The following is a 19865-nucleotide window of genomic DNA, read 5'->3' on the forward strand; positions in this document are numbered from 1 at the left end:
AAGAGGGTGGGGATAGTGGGCCAAGGGGGGGGGGGGGAATGAGACCGAGGGAAGGGTGAGGCGAGCGGGTGGGGAAGAGAGGGAGAATATTAGCGGGGAAGAGAGGGAGAATATTAGCGGGCCCAAGGGCTTGCATAGAGAGCGAGGGAAGGAGTGTGAGAGGGGGCGGGTGTGTGGATAAGAATACGGGAGAGTGAGAGTTCACATGCGGCTCGACACAGAGGGAGCGCGAGAGGAAAAGCGAGAGAGGGATCAGGGTGAGTGCTCGAGGCCGCTCCTGGCAGAGGGCTATAGGGAAAGAGAGAAGGGAGAGTGAAACCGAGGACGGCCGGCTAGGCTGGGGCATGGACAAGCGGGGGCCTGAGGGTGATAAAGCCGGCTAATCAAAGGGGGGGGGGGGGGGGGTTAACCTTATGCCCGTAAAAGCGCCATGAGGTTGACCAGGCGTTGTCGAGCCTTCCAACAGTGTCGCCAAGGCTCCAACAGAGGAAAAAATAAGTTTTTTTTTCTTTTTGTTCCTTTGACTTTCAAAAATCGACCATCAGTAGCAGCAGCAAATCCTCTATGTCCGTGGTTTGTGCAACTCTTCAATGATCCATGTACGAAAAGGTTTAGTTACGCACAATTTTTTTTTGAAATAAAGAAAGTTTTGTTGAATAGTGTATTCCAAAAATGTGTGCACAAAGTTGTTAACCATATGCAACCATGTGGTTTTGAAATCATCATCTTGTGCATAAGTGTCAGGCATTGAATCAAATGAAGTACCCGTAATGGTCGATAGACTATTAAGAGAGGGTCTTCGCTCAAAGCATCAGGTACAACATTCTCCTTACCAGGTTGGTATTGAATGTTGGGTTGAAAACTTTGAATGAAGACAGCCCACTTAATATGTCTATCATCTATTATGGGTTGAGACAGTAAATACTTGATACTTTGTTGATCAGTTTTGATGATTAAATCAACACATATTAAATAGTGTTTCCAAATTTTCAATGCATGTACAACAGTAAGTTAACTCTTTGTCATATGTACTAAATTTTGCTTTAGATGGTTCAAACTTACGACTTTCAAATGTGAGTGGATGGTTATCTTGCATAAGGACCGCACCGATACCTTTTCCACTAGCATCGATGACTACGACAAAGAATGGTCTATCAAAATCAGGCGATTGTAGTACTGGTGCATCTATCAGAGCAGTCTTGAGTGCATTAAAGGAACTTTCTTGCAAATCAATCCATACATAATTTTCTCCAACAAGAGAGTGAGGTAATGAGATTTGTAAGCAAAGTTACGTACAAACTTCCTCTAATAACTGCATAGACCAATATAAGAATGAAGTTCATGCAATTTTTTGGGTCTAGACCATGATTGAATGGCTTCAATTTTCTTAGGATCTACATGGATTCCCTTGCCCAAAACAATGTGTCTCAAATATTCAATTTTAGATTGCAAAAATAAACTCTTTTTCAGGATTCAGATACACGTGGTTGTGTGCAAGCAATTCAAATACACGTGTTGAATGCTCTTTATGTTCTTGTTTTGATTCACTGAATACAAGAATTCATCAAAGCATACAATCACAAAAGCTTGATGGTCAATGAAAATTATGTTCATCATGCGTGTGAATGTGGCTGGTGCATTTGTCAAACCAAATGGCATGACAAGAAATTCAGTGTCCCGTTTGTGTTTTGAAAGCAATTTTGTAGACATCTTGATCAAACATTTTGACTTGTTAATACCCTGATTTAAGGTCAATTTTGCTAAGGATGTTTGCCTCTTTTAGTTTGTCTAATAGATCATCCACTCTAAGAATAGGAAACCTATTCTTGATGGTGATTTTGTTTAAAGTTCTGTAGTCAATACACATACGAAAAGTCCCATTTCTCTTCTTAACAAGAAGTACTAGAGCTCCGTATGATGAACTACTAGGTCTGATCAAGTCAGTGATTTGAGTTTGTATCTCCCAATGTGCAGTTGGATTTACACGATAAGGTGCTCTACAAGGAGGTTCACTACCCGATAAAATATCTATTTGGTGGTCTTCTGGGCGTGAAGGTGGTATTCCAAGTGGTAGATCATGCATGAAACAATTATAAAATTGTGAGAGAAAATCATCATGTGAAGAGTTATGTGAGGTTTTGATTTCGATGGAAATTTGATTTACCAACACTAGATATGTTTTCCCTTGTTTTCAAATGGCTCTTTTGGCTTGAGTGTGAGAGAGAAGTGGAAATTTTGTCTTGAATGTGAGAGAGAAGTGGAAATTTTTGGTGTGCTAGTGTTGCTTGGATAGAGAAATTTTATTATTATGAGTGAGAGACATGGTACATGTATTATAATTAATCAACGGATCAAATTCATGACGAAATAGCATTCCCAAGATCGTATCAAGACCATGCAATGGTGCTACAAGAAATGTACGTGCTTGTGTAAATTCACCAATACAAACTTCAACAGTGACTTGGGTTTTGCAATTAAAACGTTGATTATTAAAAACAATTTTGACTCTCTGAGGTGAAGGTATTTTAGAGAGAGAGAGTTGTTGTGCGAATCGAACAGAAATAAAATCATGGATACTGCCATCATCTAAAAGAATGCGGCACTTTCACCCTTGATTGTGCCTTGTACTTTAAACAAAGTGTGAGGAGCATTAACTATCCCAAGCCTCAGTCCCAAGGCCTCAAACACCTTCGAAGGTGGAGAGAGCTGGCGGGGAATGAGGGTAGGGAAGAGGAAGAAGAAACATTCCAGAGGAGAAAGAAAGTTCCTCACTTATCATCACTCTTCTTGCTAGCATACATATTAGCATAGTACTGAAGATTGAGAAGATGTCAAGCTTAAGCATTGAAGCATGGCTCTTGGTTGGATTTGCATTCCATAGCCAAGAGTGTTGGTGTAGACTCTCACTTCTTACAATCTTGGAGAAGGAAGTGGAGTTCCTCTACTTTCACCAAATGAGAATGCATCCATAAAATGAGTGTGTGAGAGGTGTATACCCCCCCAGCATACCCCTTGCTTGCTTGGGGTGAGTTCTACTTTTTGCTCGTGCCTCAAGCTCATTGGACCCCTCTCCCCCTAGCCAATCATATGCACCATGCATTTCAAATACATGGTTAGTCTTTGGACAAGTGTCTTCCTTACCCCTTAGAGATGGAGAGAGCTTGAAAATATCTAGATATTTGTTGAATGGAACTAGAAGCTCATTGGACCTCTCTTTATCCCAGCCAGTAGCATTCAAGCACACCATGTGGCTAAGCATATGGAGATTCTGAACTGTGTCCCATGTGCCCCTTGAAAAAAGGGTGCCCTTTAAGTGAGTGGGAGATTAAGTCATAGATTCTCCTAACTTTGGGGCTTTCCCTCTCCTTTCTAGGGTCTCTTTTTTACCCAATCACCTTACCCCTTATGCATAGGAAGCTTCTGAAGTGTTAGGAAATAATACGTAGCTAAATAGATTTTTGAGTAGATTACTTAATGGAGAGAGATAGATTTCACACACAAGAGATTATAGAGTAGAGAGAGAGAGAGAGAGAGTACACACGATATACGTGGTTCACCCAATGTGGGCTACGTCCACGGGAAAGCAGCCACTCAATGGCTTTAGCACTTCAAAAAAAGAAGTAGTTTACAAAGGGATTAAACCCTTGATAGAGCTCCCGCCTTGCTTCACTCTCACCACCTCACACTCACCTTGTTGCATCAACTTCACACTACGAAATGTGTGTAGAAATGGCCTCCTTTTATAGGCCAAAAGGGCTGCCCTCTCTTATGAGAGACAGCCATGTGTAGCCGCCCTTGTGCGAATAAGTCCAAATCGGACTCTCCAATCCGCCCATGTGTGGCCGCCCTTGAGAAGACAAGTCCGCTTTTGAATTCGGCCACCGGCCACCGGCCATTGACTTCCGACCATCGGCCATCGGCCATTGACTACCGGCCACCGGCCAACCACCGGTTGTTTTCCGACCACTTTCCGGCTGTCGTCCGGCCATAATATTCCGGCAAAAAGGAATATTCCGGCGAAAAAAAGTCTCGGAGGCCTCCGCCCCCGAGGCCTCTAAAGTTGCCCCTGATTCTTGTCCGTGAAAATTTTGGTTTCCGATGAGTGATTTTCCTTCACGCACGATGGCTTCTCCTCATAATGGGGGCCTTACAAATGTGCGCTTTTACCATAGAAAATTACAAGGGTAAATCAGGCTCCATACTTAACAATCTCCCACTTGGAGACTGTTCTCCAAACCAAACCTGTGACTACTTTCCATTCTGGCTTCTTATCCTTGAATGCCGATTGAAGATGAGTAAAAGCTCAACTTCTCCTTGTTGACCACCTTTGTAAACATGTCTGCAGGATTTTCACTTGTATGCACCTTTCCTAGCTTTAGCTGTCCCTCTTCCAAAAGAGTGCGTATGAAGTGATATCTCACCTCAATGTGCTTTGTCCTTGAATGAAAGGCTGAGTTCTTCGCAAGATGGATAGCGCTTTGGCTATCACTGTACAAGACACAATTGTCTTGTTTGAATCCAAGCTCTTCTAAGAATCTGTGAAGCCACAGAATTTCTTTGCTTGCCTCCGTCATTGCTACATACTCTGCTTCTGTGGTAGAAAGTGAAACCACTTTCTGCAGCTTTGAAGCCCAGCTTATTGCTGTGCCTCCAACCATGAACACATAGCCAGTAGTGCTCCTTCGAGTATCTTTGTCACCTGCCATATCTGCATCAGCATACCTTGCAAGAGAATATTGGAAATTGCGGACATCATGTGGTCAATAGGTATGTGAGGAGGATCAAGAAAAAATTCAAGGTGCATCGATGCGCATCCTCGTACTGAGGAGAGTTGGGAGTCCGTCGAGGCGAGGCCGCTCTGCTCATGATGAATGAAGGGGCAAGACCTAAGGCTATTGGGATCTAAGGAGCAATCCCTAAGCGCAAGCCTAGACTCAAGCTGCCTTGAACTGGCAGGTTCACTTTCCTTAATAGGAATCTCTCATACATGGCAAGATACGGTTGCTAGCCAATGCATGTGATGTATTATAGTAGTGAATGCATGTGGTGTATCGTAGTCGTGAATTGACCTTGTGCATCTTTAATTTAGCTCTAAATAATTGATATCATACTATGTGTCTAAATAATTCATGTCGTACTATATATGTTCTCATTTATTCTATAATAGGTGTCAGTATGAAGTTCCCAAGACTTATAAAATTACAGTCTAAGCATCAATAAGCTAGGGATCAAACTGCAGTCAACTTGAAACTAGCTTATCGTCCATATGCTAGGTCATGGTTTAAAATTATTGCATTGTATAAAGATTGGAGCATGCAATGTGACATCTTTGCTCACAATCTAGAAATATGTCCCTCCTACACGGTGGCATACCTCATATATATAGCGATAAACGAGGTCGATAAACAAATGAAAGACACTCCTGCTGCTCTCACTTCTGTATTATCGTTGGGTGCTTTGCCATTGGAGCGGCAACAACAAGACTTAACATCATTGCATCTACAATCCATTACCAATTAAAGATGACAGTGTAAGACAGGGGTGACTAGAGCCTGAGAGTCCACCACCCAACCACCCTTTATATAGGCATGCCCTGGCCCTTTGCCCTAGTTGGACTCCCCATTCCACACCGCCTAGCCCGGCCCTGCCTTATCTAGTCCGGCCTTGCCGGTGTCCTGACATTACTCCCCCCTTAAGAAGAGTTTTCATCCTTGAAAACAAAAGTGGGAAACTTCTTTCTAAGAACACTAATGTTTTCCCAAGTGGCACCTTCTTCAGGTCAGTCTTTCCACTTGATTAAGGCTTGTTGTCATACGTGATGGCGTGTACGCAACTCATGATAATCCAGAACACGTTCAGCTTCATGCGGTAAGGTAGGAGGTTCAATGTAATCAACCAAAACCTGTTGTTCAATGACATTGTCGTCCCCATGTAACCGCTTTCGTAGATGGCTTACATGAAACACCAGATGAATGCGAGAATGTGAAGGTAGTAATAGTTTGTAGGCACGATCACCGACTAGCTTGAGTATTTTGAAAGGCCCACAATATCGGGGAGATAATTTAGGTGTCGGTCCAGTTTTCAGACTTTATGAATGTTCTGGCACACGTAAAAATACTTCCTCCCCTTCTTCGAAGGTAACTTGCCGACGTTTCTCATCAGCGTATTTCTTATACCGATCCTATGCTTGCCGGACATTCTGGCGAGCAAGTTTCAGCATATCATATGGTCTTAGAGAAAATCCTTAACCTGTTGGAGTTTTTTGATTGCCAACCCCACCGTAGCTGGTGACCTAGGTTGAAACCCGTACATTAGCATGAAAGGACTAAAACCTGTTGTGACATGCTTAGCACTGTTGTAGGCAAACTCGAGAATAGGTAAGTATTCTTCCCAGTCTGACTATTTTTTGCTGACGTATGCTCTTAGCATATCCTCTAGCGCCTGGTTAACCCGTTCTGTTGACCATCCGTTTCTGGATGATTAGTTGTATTGAGGTTTAGTTGTGTACCCAATCGTTTAAATACAGCTCTCCAAAAGTGGCTGTTAAACTTGGGATCACGATCACTAACAATGTTAGTTGGCAAACCATACAATTTGTATAGATTGTCCACAAATAACTTGGCTAGTTCTGGTGTCTTAACCGTTGATTTGGTCCAAATAGACTTACATAGTTTAGTTAACTTGTCTACGACCACCCATACTGAGTCATGACCTCGTATAGTGGTTGGTAAACCTACAATAAAATCCATAGAGATACTTTTTCATTTTCCATTGGGAATCTCCAAAGGATGTAAGAGTCCTCCTGCTTTTAGGCGCTCTGCCTTGTTAACCTGACATTTTTGGCAGTGCAAGACATAAGCTTGAACAAAGCCATGTATACCTGGCCAGTAAAACTGTCCTCGTACTAGAGCATAAGTTTTTTTAATCCCTGGGTGCCCTACACTTGGACTATCATGACATTCATAAAGAATTTGGCACCGAATGTCCGTGTCCATCGGTACACAAACTCTCCCCTTGTGGAGTAGGTACCCATTGTCGATGGTAAAATGCTTCCATCGCTGTAGTTCATCACTTGATAAAGGAGAACTAGGTGTGGAGGTTAACTATACACTACCGTCGTTGGACTGAGAAGGATCCTTCTTTTGAACATGGCTCCACACTTTGGAATATGCTTCATCATGCTCATATTTGCCCTTGAGAGAATCTAAAAATTCACTACGAAGTTCCGTGAACAAGAGCGAATTAATCTCTGGCATTCTACTTAGAGCGTCTGCCACTACATTGTATCGGCCTTTGCGATACCTTAGCTTGGCGTCATATTCCTGAAGAATCTCGACCCACCTGGCTTTTCGACCCTTTAAATATGTTTGTTGTGTAAACCATTTGATGCTTTCATGGTCAAACACAATCTCGAATTGAGCACCATACAGATAATGCCGCCATGTTTTTAAGGCCGACACTATTGCATAGAGTTCGCGTTCGTATGCAGAATAATTTTGCTGAGCTGCATCAAACTTCTTACTTTCAAATGCAATCGGCCATCTGTCTTGTAACAGGACTGCTCCAATAGCACGAGCAATGGCATCCGTTTCCAAAACGAATGGTTTCAAAGGATCTACAATAGCTAGTATAGGAGCTGTAGCTAATGCATCCTTGAGCGTATCAAAACTGTGTTGTTGAGCGGATCCCCACTGAAAAGCTTTTCCTTTGCCTTTAAGTTGATCCGTCATAGGAACATCAATTTGAGCATAGTTTTTAACAAACCTTCGGTAAAAACCTACAAATCCTAAAAATATATGTAATTCTTTCAGATTTTTAGACGGAGGCCATTTTCTGATGGTATCCACTTTGGATTGATCCATGTATAGGCCATGAGCTCAAATAACATGCCCTAAATAATGAATTTCATCTTTTAGAAAATCACATTTAGATTCCTTGGCACATAACTTGTTTGTATGTAACAACTCAAACACCTGTCTGAGATGTTGTAAGTGCTCTTCTTCAGAAGCACTATAGACTAGGATGTCATCGAGGAAAACAATGACAAATTTGCCCAAATATGGCTTCAAGACACTATCCATAAGTGTCATGAATATTGCGGGCGCATTGGTTAACCCAAAGGGCATCACCAAAAAATCGTAGTGTCCAAACTGTGTTCGGAAGGCAGTCTTAGGCATATCGCAAGTCGAATAAGGACTTGGTGATATCCTGGCCGCAAGTCAATTTTCGTAAAAATGCGAGCATGAGTTAGCTTATCAAATAACTCATTTACTCTTGGCAATGGGTGTTTGTTCTTAACCGTAACCGCATTTAAGCCGCATTTAAGCCCCAGTAGTCTACGCACTTAAACCGCATTTAAACCGCATTTAAGCCCCGGTAGTCTACGCACATGCGCATACTGCCGTCCTTTTTCTTCACTAAAAGGATAGGCGAAGCCCATGGTGAAGAACTGAGTCAACGACTTGACAATCGGTGCGGCAAACTGTGCACATGCATTGTCGATGCCATAACACAAAACACAAAACGTGAAGTTACATGTATCACTGTTCTCATTCATTGTACCGAGCATAACTACAAAAGAAGAAAGTAAAACACAAATAACTACAAAAGAAGAAAGACAAAATACACTCAACATCCACCTTCAAAAATGCGAGCTGACGTTCTGCGCTAACAAATCATCCAATGAAAAATTTCTTTTTGAAATATTTTCCATTTTCAAGAATTTACATGTAGCACGTATACTAGAAAAAAAATTCATCAGTAGACATAGTAGTATAACCTCGCTTAGATATAATCTCAACTGTAAACATCCCTATAAACTCTAATAATTGACGCACTTAACTTTGTCTCCTCCCATAAACATTATAGCATTTTTCAAATGTATATCCCTTTCATGCAATGTAGCCCTTGCCAAATTAATCATGCTCTTGTTCCCTTCAATGTTAGATGCTAAATGTCAATTTGCATATGTCCTGTTATATTCTATAGATGTTATATAGCAAGGCCCACCAAGCAAGACTAGTTCCATTGAACTAATGGGGAATTTTAACTATATTAGCATATTTCCATTGGACTCGAGTTGGAACACGTGTGTGTGTGTGAGAGAGAGAGAGAGAGAGTGCTTTTTTTTCCATCAAAGTGTACTACCTTAGTTTTGATTTGCTACTAGGATACGAGGACCAGTAATGTGAAGAGGGACGAACGAGGGCAAAAAATGAAATTAAGCAACGCCAATTATTGGACGAGCAATCCGTATGGTGGGATGGTTATCATACTGTGTTTGGGGCTCTCATTGGCTGGCGCGTAGGTTCGATCCCACGTCGCGTCCTTGTCCCTGAAATCACCCGTGTCAGGCTTGTTGTTGGAACCCCATTTTTTAACAAAGGAAAACTTTCCCCACCGCCACACGCGCTCTAAGAGATGCAATGGCTTCTCATACTTTTGTTGCAGCTCGACCTTAACGCTATCTACCTTCCGCACTAGAGAGCGGTCAAAAATCTGCAGCAACGAAAAACGCACCCAGCACTTGCTTTAAGGTTCTTAAACTGGGGGTGATTGTGATGTCCCAATTTTGATATTTGTATCTACGTGGATGACTTGATCGTTTGTATCATTGCGATTGTGATGTTCATAATTTTGATATTTGTATCTCGTAAGAAATAACAACGTAAAGGATTAGAATTTACCGAAATTGTTGTTCCAAGTCATTTTGTAATAAGATTTTAGTATTATATATTGTTCTCTTTTTAATGTTTGGAAAAAAAACATGTAAGATTCTTTCCATGTGATTTTGCACCATTCTCAAAAGATAGCTTTCTCACGTGTAACCAATGATTAAAGGACATCTAGTATAATTATTAACGTTAGAGCCAATTTGACGCAGGTTACAACACCAACAACTACATGCAGAGTTTGTCAAAGATGGCTTTGAAGATTTCCCTTATCTTGGCAATGTTTAGTATGCATATATACTGGAAGTATTCTGGTAGGTAGCCCCTGGGAGAGACCGTTGTAACAGGTAACCGCCCATATGCAAAGAGTTGCATGTGTAACTAACATGTGCAGATGTTGATCTACATCGAGTGTATAGTTCTGAAAATGAGATCCAAATAAACCGAAGCAAAGAAAGTAATGCAAAAAATTCTAAAACAAGCAAATAGATAAAGCATGAATGAACTGTAATAATAAATGAGGTGCCTTACTGACCTGCAATGTTGTATTTCTGCTTTTTGATTGTCCAATCTACTACATGCCGATATTTGAGTCAAGCTACAAAAAAGCAATGTGAATAGTTAAACATATCGTCTTCCAATGAAACGTCACAGACTGAAAGTGCAAACTATGTAGTGCATGTCATACAGAGGTGCCATACAAAAGTATGATGGAGAGCTGGCACTCTGGTCTCTCCAAAAAGTTATAAGAAACGGAAGCCGTGCCCTGCCCTGTAGCGTTTATGTGTTGCACCAAGCAAACGCATGTGCATGGGAAATTGGATACAGATAACGGACCTTGCAGTATTGTCGAGCTAGAGTCGCGCTTGTGAAATTGGAACATGCAGTGTTGTAAATATATGTACTCCCTGCCATACACAAAACACGCAGATATAACTTTATGTTCTAGGTCCTCTGATTAGTATCTTCCTCTCTCTCTCTCTCTCTCTCTCTCTCTCTCTCTCTCTCTCTCGTAAGCCACTTCTGTCAGCAATTATGTCTTCTTTTTTACTAACCCGTATTATGTATCTCAAGGTCAGTGTCCCCATAGTGGAAGGCACTATATTCAGTGGACAATAGCTTAGCCTTCTTTGAGTGCATTGATTGTCACCCTTAAGATAAGGTTTTATTTTTCTTGAACCTTTCTTCTCCTCTCCGAATATAAGCCTGCCTCCACCAACACTCTCACGTTACCCTGTTTCGCCTCTGCTCGAGCCCATCTCACGCTTGGTTGTGCATGCCCATCTTCCCAAACTGAAATGGCCTACATCGTCTCTCTGGCCTGTGAAACATCTTCAACCACGACCTCCACTCTTTGACTAGACCCGCAAGCTTGCCTCCGACATCCACCTCCTCACGCTCCCTCCAACCCGCCTCTTGCTTTCACCCTCGCGGCTTAGCCTCCTAACGCTGGTTCAACCTCTCGCCCCTGCTACACATGTATCTCCCGGTCCTTTGCCTCTTCGCCCATCCAAACCACCCCCAAAGCTACCCACAAGCCTGTGCCATTTAACCTCCACTGCATTGCGTCCACAGGCAGGTCTACGCCTGCACGAATCCACCTACCACTACCTCTTAAGGTCTCTTTTTTTTTATAGAAGGTTTTCTTTGAGAGTGCTCTTCACGTCGGCAAGCTTCCAGAGTACCCTCCAACTTGATGATCTGCGAAATATAGCCACGGTTTGGAAGACCTGGCTTACTGCTGCACGGGCAAACTGCGCAGAAAAGAATTGTTGTGAATCTTGAGAATTAGGCATGGAGACCTACTGCATATCATTTCCATAAACGTTGAAGCATGGCAGAGGGCACATGGTTGTTGAATTTGCATGAGCTGGTCATAACTAGTTGCACCTGTAGAAACGAGATGAGTAAGGTAATTGAAGCTAGACATAATGTTCAGCTGGCCACTGGGTCTTGTTGCAGACAAAGCTGCTATGATCGCTATGTGGGAGGCTTCACTGCAAAAGAATACCAATTCCAATATATCGATGGAGCAAACAGTGACATTGTCAACCTTGTACAGGGAGGAGCTTGACCTACAAACTCCATGTTACTGAAGAATGATTTTGTCATCTCGACGAGGTAGGCTTTTCTTCATGGCTCTTTGCTTTCATGTGAACAAGTATAAGGTGCCAATACAGCTAGCTGGGCGTTGGTACTTCCAACACCAATATATAAGATGGATGTTGCCACTTCCAGCACCATAGATTAGAGGATCAGAAGGCAGTAGGGTCTACGTTTGATGGTTCCATTAAAGCTAATGCACGAGAAAATCCATCATCACCTTTTAGATGCGTCATAGCCTACTCTCTCTCTCTCTCTCTCTCTCTCTCTCTCTCTCTCTCTCTCTCGCAAAGAGTGGCCAGAAACAAACTTGCAGACAATCCGAGTTGCCTCCGGGAACCTGCGAACTGCTTGTGGAGAAGATACAACCCAAAGCTTTTTGTCCTTGTCCCTGTTGAGTATATCTTGCAATCAGCATGTATCCTACTTCCAAGCACATGCTTTAAGTGAGTTGACCTCTTCGTATCCATGTTTGCTTGCATAGAAGATATTGCTGCTTTCTTGGTGCTGCTCTGTGACCATACGACATCGCTGCTAGTAAATTTATAACTCTTTGAAAAGCTGCCAATGATTGGCTATGAAAAGCGAGCACATATTTGAAAAGGGAGTGTAGAGGAGCTCCGATTGATCATACGACGCTGCCACTAATCTGACATCAAAGAATTGGGCTACATGGATGAAGCTGTGCGCTCAGATATCCTATATGAGCATAGTGTCACATGCCTTCAAAGATGATTACATCTAGAGAGACCTCCTTGCTTCTCATCCGCTGCAAAAGATGATGTTTCGAACAAGAGCTTAGGTGCTTTCTAAAGTACACCACATTTGGCATACATGTCAACCAAGGCAATGCCATGCACAACATTTTGTTTCAACATCCCTTGGATAACAATATTGTCATGAATTATCTTGCCCATATTGGCGTTCTGTATAGTGCCACATGCCTTCAAGATGCAAGATAAATGCCCTCACTTCACATCCATTGAAAACATCCCAAAGTGTCTATCACTGCCCCCATTAAGTATGTCCTGCAATCAACATGTATCCTACTTCTTAGCACAGGCTTTAAGTGAGATGATCTCTTAATCTCCATGTTTGCTTGTGTAGAAGAGATTGCAGCTTTCTTGGCGCTGCTCTCCTCCTTGATGATCGTTTCCTCTTTGAGTTGTTGCTTTTTATCTCCGAGTTATTGCTCTTTTGAAGCCCACCTTTCTCTCTCTTCCGTGTGTGTGTGTGTGTTCGAGCTTCCTCATATCGCCTTGCTGCATGGCAAATTTTCGAGCATGGGACTTGCAGGGTAGACGAATGTCAATCAAGGTTGTGTAGAGAGTTTAGGAGAGGACTGCCGCGAAGGGCTCTGTTGTGCGTGCAGAGAATTGAAAAAATAAAAAAAGCAGTTGCGAGTGCTCGATAAAAAACAAAGGTCCTTGGGAGCTGCTTGCCGTTCGATTCGGGTCAAAGCTAATGGCTGAGATCAGGCCAAGCGGCCTCCTCTTGGGTCGAGAATTTGGAAAACCATCTTAGGCTCACCAAGTAAATATGCTTATAGTTAAAATTCGCCATTAGGCTAGTTTGAGTTTTGTTGGTCAAATTGCCGTGGCTGGGCTTCTGTAAGGTGCTCTCTCTCTCTCTCTCTCTCTCGCTCGCCCCCCGTCACACACACAAAACACGCTGCCGTCGTACACAAAGGTGCTCCACTTAAAAGTTTCGCAGACTGTACATGCTCACAACGTAAATTTACACACACACACACACACACACACACACAGAGAGAGAGAGAGAGAGAGAGAGAGAGAGACCCATTACGAAAAAAGAAGAGAGCGGTCTCTGTCGAGGGCTCAGCTGTTTAAAGTATGTAAATTGATGAAGTACTAGAATAAAATCAGAGAGCATGAATCAGCATGCATAATAACGCAAACCTTTTTGGTGTCATCAGCACAAGCATTTTGGTCTTTGTATAGCTTAAGAACTTTGATATTTGACTACACTTTGCCAATGTTGGATGCATTTGTGAGGATGCTGCCCCCTTATACCAATTGCCATGCTGCATGCTTTCTTGCAAGCATGTGCTTGCCAAGCCCAGAAGACTATAAAACCTTACATGATTCCACCCATCATTTTCTGCTCCCGACGACTATTCGGTGGAAACAGTTATACTGCCCAGTCACTTGCTCAAGCAAGGCAAGATCTATTTCGAGTAGATTATGTCAGCTGCATTCGGCAATGTGGTCATGAAATGCTTCTTTCCAAAGGCATGCTCATTCATTTCATGATGATTGAAAATGGAGATGATCGAGACATACTTGTCATCAACCTTGTTGTGGAAATGTATGGCAAATGCAAGGCCCTTCATGATGCACGGGCTACATTCGATAAAGTGGAGGAACGCAATGTTTTCTCTTGGACAATCATGATTGGAGCATACGGCCAGAATGGCTTGAAAAGAGAGGCGTTGCAGCTTTTCAGGTCAATGGAACCAGCAGGTGTGGAACCCAACAAGGTTACTTTTATAACAATTGTCTCGGTGTGTGCTAGCCTGCGAGATTTAGCTGAAGGCAAGCTTATCCATTCATGCATTGAGGCTAGCCCTTGTATTTCTGATGTGAGGGTTGGCAATGCCCTTGTCCATATGTATGATAATTGTGGAAGCATCAAAGATGCATGCCTGGTGTTTGAGAAAATGCCAGAGCATAATGTCGTAACATGGAATGCTCTTATTGCAGCACATGCCAAGCATGGACAACGCAGAGAAGCAATTCAACTCTTCCATCAAATGCAGTTAGAGAATGTATTTCCTGACAATGTGACCTTTGTCAACACGCTTGATTTATTTGCAAACAGAGATAGCCTATGCGAATGCAAGTGGGTGCATGCTAGAATTGCGGTGAGTGGATTTGATCTTGACATTGTATTAGGGACTACCCTTGTTTCTACATATGGTAAGTGTGGCAGCACAGCCCATGCATTAATGTTATTTGATGACATGCCTCACACGTCGACAATCTTATGGAATGCAGTTCTTGGAGCACATGAAGAGCAGGCAAAGGAGGCAGTCGTTGTGCAACTTTACCAGCAAATGCTCTCAGAAAGTGTGATTCCCGATAAGGTCGGTTTTGTTGTAGCTTTTTCTGCATGTGCCAGTAGCCAGGAAGCCCTTCGAGAGGGCAAACGATTGCATGCATGCGCGCTTTTCAGTGCATTTGATTGGGATCTGATATTTTGGAATGCCCTCATTAACATGTATGGAAAAGGCGGTGAATTGAGAGAGGCTTTTTGGACATTAGAGGAAGCACCTGTATCTGATGATGCCTCTTGGAATGCTCTGATTGCTGCACATGCTCAATATAGCCAGGAAGAAAAATCAATCCAATTCTTTCAGCAAATGCAGATGCAATGTGTAATTCCAAGTAAGGTAACTTTTGTTAGCATACTTTATGCGTGTGCAAAAATGGGAGAATTAGCTGAAGGCAAGCATGTGCACGCTCGCATTGTGAGCAGCAATCTTGAAAACAATATGGTTGAGAATATGTCAGCCGACATGAGCTTGATCAATGATCTGGATTCATGTACCAGCCTGCTAGCGGCAACTCAAAGCAAAGAAGTGAATCTTTGGAATCAAGAGAGCATGTCTGGCTTGAATCGCGCGGTGGGGAATGCTCTTGTGAACATGTATGGCAAGTGTCACAGCTTGGACTATGCATCGCTGGTGTTTGACAAAATGCCCATAAGAGATGTTATCTCTTGGACAGCCATCATTGCAGCTTATGCCCAGGAAGGGCAGGGAGATGTCGCTTTCCACCTTTTCTTTCAAATGCAGGATGAGGGAGTACAACCAAACAAGATCACATTTATCAGTATTCTTGATGCCTTTGCCGACCGGGCATCGTTGGCAGAGGGACAGATCATCCATTTCTACCTTGTTACCATTGAGTATGAAATAGACATGGAAGTGGGAAACACTGCCATGTCCATGTACGGCAATTGTGGTTGTCTAGAAGATGCTCAAAAAATCTTCGACAGAATGATAAAGAAAAATACTATCTCGTGGACAACTCTCATTTCGACGTACTCGCATTATGGAATGGGGAAACAGGCTCATAAGCTCTACCTGGATATGCAACAGGCAGGTGTATTGCCGACTCCAGTCACCTTTGTAAGCGTGCTCTCCGCTTGCAGCCATGCAGGATTGTTTGAGGAAGGGTGCCGTTGCTTCGATTCTTTAACACAGGTATATGGTTTATCCCCTACTTTAGAGCATTACAACTGCATGGTCGATCTTTTAGCTCGAGCTGGCAAGCTTGAAGAGGGTATACGCATGATTCAAAAAATGCCAACCAGCCCCAAAGCTACAACTTGGATGACATTGCTTGGAGCCTGCAAAATGCATCAGAATGTGGAACGTGCATTGTTCATTGCTGAGAAGATTTTTGAGCTTGAACCGAAAAGTGCGACACCATATGTGCTTTTGCACAATATCTTCTCTGCAGCTGGTAGATGTGAGGATGCAGAACATATAAAGGAAGTAATGATTAGCAAGGGCTTGAACAAACCTCTGTTTAGCAGCCCTACTAACAAGCTTTCGACAGATGACGAAGCCTTTTCTGAAATAACTGATATGCACGCTAAGCAAGCTGCATGTATGAGCATATGAAGAAGGCATACACTCACATTATAGGATTGAAGAGGTTCAAGGAGGATAGCATTGGCTATTGTAATGAGATGCTTTTGAATAACTTATCACCCCTTTCTCAGCTTTTGTTGTTATCAGAAGATGTAAGAAGCAAGTACTCCACTGAAGTTTACCAAATTGGCAATGTGAGGGGTGTTAATGTTTCAACACCAAGCTATATCTCTGCTACTGACACAAGGGGATGCTTCACACAGTTTTTTAATGATTTTGCTCGCATGCAGCATTGGTGAATTGCATGAGTGTTTTAGACGTGAGTATCAGTAACAAGGAATGGCAATACCTGCCAGTTTCTATTCCCTGTTCCGCATTTTGGTTTTGCGTTCGTGGTAACTATGATCACTAGCAATGCCTGAACATGGGCCGGTCTGATCACATATCCATATAGGCCTAAAGAAAGCCATCTTCGTGCCCAACTCTTGTACCGGCTGTATCTATGTGCTTCTGGTATCTAATCCTGACGTATAAGTCTAGTGTTCTCTGTCCGTGTGAGAGAAAGGGAGCGTGCATCCAAGGAGTACTGGAATGGAGGCAGTCTATCCATGCTGAAGCCATGTGAGTGAAACCATGATGTCATCTTCCCATACCAACATCCTGTGTCCCCTTGTAGCGCTAGCTGTCGGGATGACTCAAGTGCTAGCCAAGCATATCTGTCTCTGGGAAGGTCCCATATATTATGCATGAAGAAAACTGATTTTAGTAAGGGCCTCAACTACGAGAGGAGGGGCAGCTAGCTCAGCCCGAATAATCGCATGTGGCACTGAGGCCTTAGAGAGAGAGAGAGAGAGAGAGAGAGAGAGATGAAGAAGAAGAGAGAAATTTTAACGTCATAGGCGTGTTCAAATTTCATCGCGGTGCTTTGCTCGTGACAAGTGCATGCACCCACTTAGTGCTCACATGCACACGTCCACACACTGTTTTTTTGTAAATCAGTTTGATTAATTTACTAGTGGGAAACCTCGAGACGAGGAAAACCCACCGAAAAGATCATATACAAGGGGGAAAACACAGAACTATTCAGCTGTACAATATGGGTAGAAGCATTCATAGGAAAGCTGATGTATCTCTACGGCGATATCACCAACTTCCAAGGCGAAGCGTAACGATTGCCTAAGAGAAAGCTTGAAGAACGGGAAGGGATCTGTATGCGCGATGGAACATATACGCATTATGCTAACGCCATAGGGTCTAGTAAGCCCAGTATCTGACCCACGTAAAGAAGACTGCAAATCGTTGTACGTCGGCGAGAAAATGCCAAACGTCCAAAACCTTTTGTGGAGGACCATCCTTGGAAAACGGAGTCGCATACAAGCCGACACATGGCGAAGGAAGTCTCTAGTGATGCGGCAGTCCCAGAGCAAGTGGCAAACATTCTCTTCTGCAGTCGAGTAACGCATACAAGAAGAGGGGCAAATGTGTCGTGCCCTAAGAGAAGTGCCAACCGAGAGCACTCCCAACAAACAACGCCAAAGAAACAGTCGCTCCTTCAAAGGTAAGCGGCTTTTCCACAAGGTAGAGAGAAGCTTCCTCCACTAGAGATCAGAGTTGTGCATGTGCCAAAGGGCATTGCTATGATTCGCAAGCCAAGATTGCGGCAAAAGAATAGCATAAACTCGACTAACACAAATATCTCGAAAAGGCATTTCAAAGAAAATTCCAATCAAACATGGGATCACCATCAGGTAGAGGTGCAATGGGTAAAAAATCCAGCAACATGTGTTGAAGCTCTTTCCAAAACTAACGGTAATGCATGCCTAACCCAAAATGGCGAGCAGCAAAAGGGAACTCAAAAGTGTATTTATCTGCATCAACCACATCGCCAACCACATGAAAGCCACGATAGGAGAGAAAATAAGTCTGGAGAGGCGAGCGGTCAACCAAAGTAAGAGAGAATACCCGGCTCCAATGCAAGACTCTCCAAACGAAGCGAATCACCTTCCTGCCGAGCATTCCATGATAGATGGATCGTAACCTCTTTCCAAGGAGAAACCAAAGAGGAAGCAAGAGGACATCCAGGAATGTGCCCTTCCATCTTGCCAAATACCACCTCCCAGATAGATGATTGCCAATGGCCAAACGAGGAAGTAACCACATGCTGACTTAGGTGTGCAATCATAAGAGTCCAAGGCTGAATTTGTTGCGCAAGCATAGGCAACAACATAGCTTTCCTAGCAAGAACATGCCTGCGCAAATCCAAGATATTAAGACCACCAAGACGTTTATGAGTGCAAAGCTTCTCCATCGACATCAAGCGCAAGCCTTTCTTGTGAGTATGAGTCCGCCACAAATGGGACAAAATGGCTCGCAGACGAACATGCAATGGCCAAGTGGATAACTTTCAGTAATGCAATTTGACATTCAAGCGTTGCATAACCCAATCCACTTTCTGAGAGTGAGTGACATGCCATCCAATTGGATATCCCAAAGGTTTGGTAATTACATTTGGAGACACAATCTCACCCGGCCACAATAGACTATGTCAATTGCAAGCCCTAATTGGCAAAGCTTTGATTTACAAAAGTTGATTTTAAGACCAGCTGTCACAAAGTGATGACGTGGCGGACAGCAAAAACCCTAAAATTCTTGCAAACCCTAATTTTTGCTAGAAACCCTAATTTTCGAAAATCGCGGAGGTTAATTTTTTATTTTATTTTATTAATAATAAATAATGACGAGCGACGCGAATCTTGCTTTTTCTCTACGCCATGAGAAAGAGAGAGAACTTGCTTTTTTTTTATAAAAGAGAGTCTCTAAGAGAGAGAGAGAGAACTGATGCTTTTTATTTTTAAAAGCTTTTGGGGCTCTGCTTTTGGGCATCCCTTGTAACCTTTAAATTAGTGGTGAGGGCCTCACTTCTCAGGGCATCTGGACGCAGAGTCTGAGAGTGAATCTCGACCTAGTCTCTTGTACTTTGAACTAATTAATATAAAAAGAAATACCGAAAGGGGCGCCAGTCTTTGGGGCCAATATCTCTAGGCTCGGAACTCCGCCGGGCCAGTGTACATCTATTGTGATCTGTGACTTGTTTTGAAGTGGTTATTTGGTGCTGTCGCGGTTGATTCTTGACTTGGAGTGTCCAAGTCTGTTACAGTGGTATCAGAGCACGGCCGATTTCTCTTCTACGGGAAATCCGATCCCCGAATTTTTTTTCCGTGGCACCTATGGCTTCAGGCAATGATCAGTCGACTCCCTCTGCATCTGGAGATGCGGGCAAGGATCACAACGAAGATTCCGGCAGAGAGTATGGCCCGCCTTTGCCTACTTAGGCGGAGCGGCGAGAGATGGAGCGTCGCCAATTGATCGGCGATGCAACAAAGATGATGCTCAATTTTGCCAAGGACCCGAAGATGGCAAAATATATGAACCAGATCTCTTTGGAAGAGGTACAGACGGAGTGGCAGAGA

At 43.1% G+C, this 19865-nt stretch overlaps 2 protein-coding genes across 2 annotated transcripts in view; both read left to right on the forward strand.

Moving 5' to 3' along the window:
- Positions 1–12111: 12111 nt before the first annotated feature.
- The window catches only part of LOC147421698 (uncharacterized), a 65795-nt gene continuing 58041 nt past the window's right edge, over positions 12112–19865 (forward strand). The window contains exon 1 of the mRNA XM_086502417.1: positions 12112–13389. The gene's annotated coding sequence lies outside the window, so the exon portion shown is untranslated. The remainder of the gene's footprint in view (positions 13390–19865) is intronic.
- On the forward strand, positions 13374–18148 carry LOC147421699 (pentatricopeptide repeat-containing protein At3g16610-like). The gene has a single exon (XM_086502416.1). It carries the CDS (start codon positions 13816–13818, stop codon positions 16423–16425), a length of 2610 nt encoding a protein of 869 aa, XP_086358542.1. The 5' UTR covers positions 13374–13815; the 3' UTR covers positions 16426–18148.

Source organism: Adiantum capillus-veneris, chromosome 27, assembly GCF_014529385.1.
Source record: "Adiantum capillus-veneris isolate H3 chromosome 27, ASM1452938v2, whole genome shotgun sequence".
Classification (NCBI taxonomy): Eukaryota; Viridiplantae; Streptophyta; class Polypodiopsida; order Polypodiales; family Pteridaceae; genus Adiantum; species Adiantum capillus-veneris.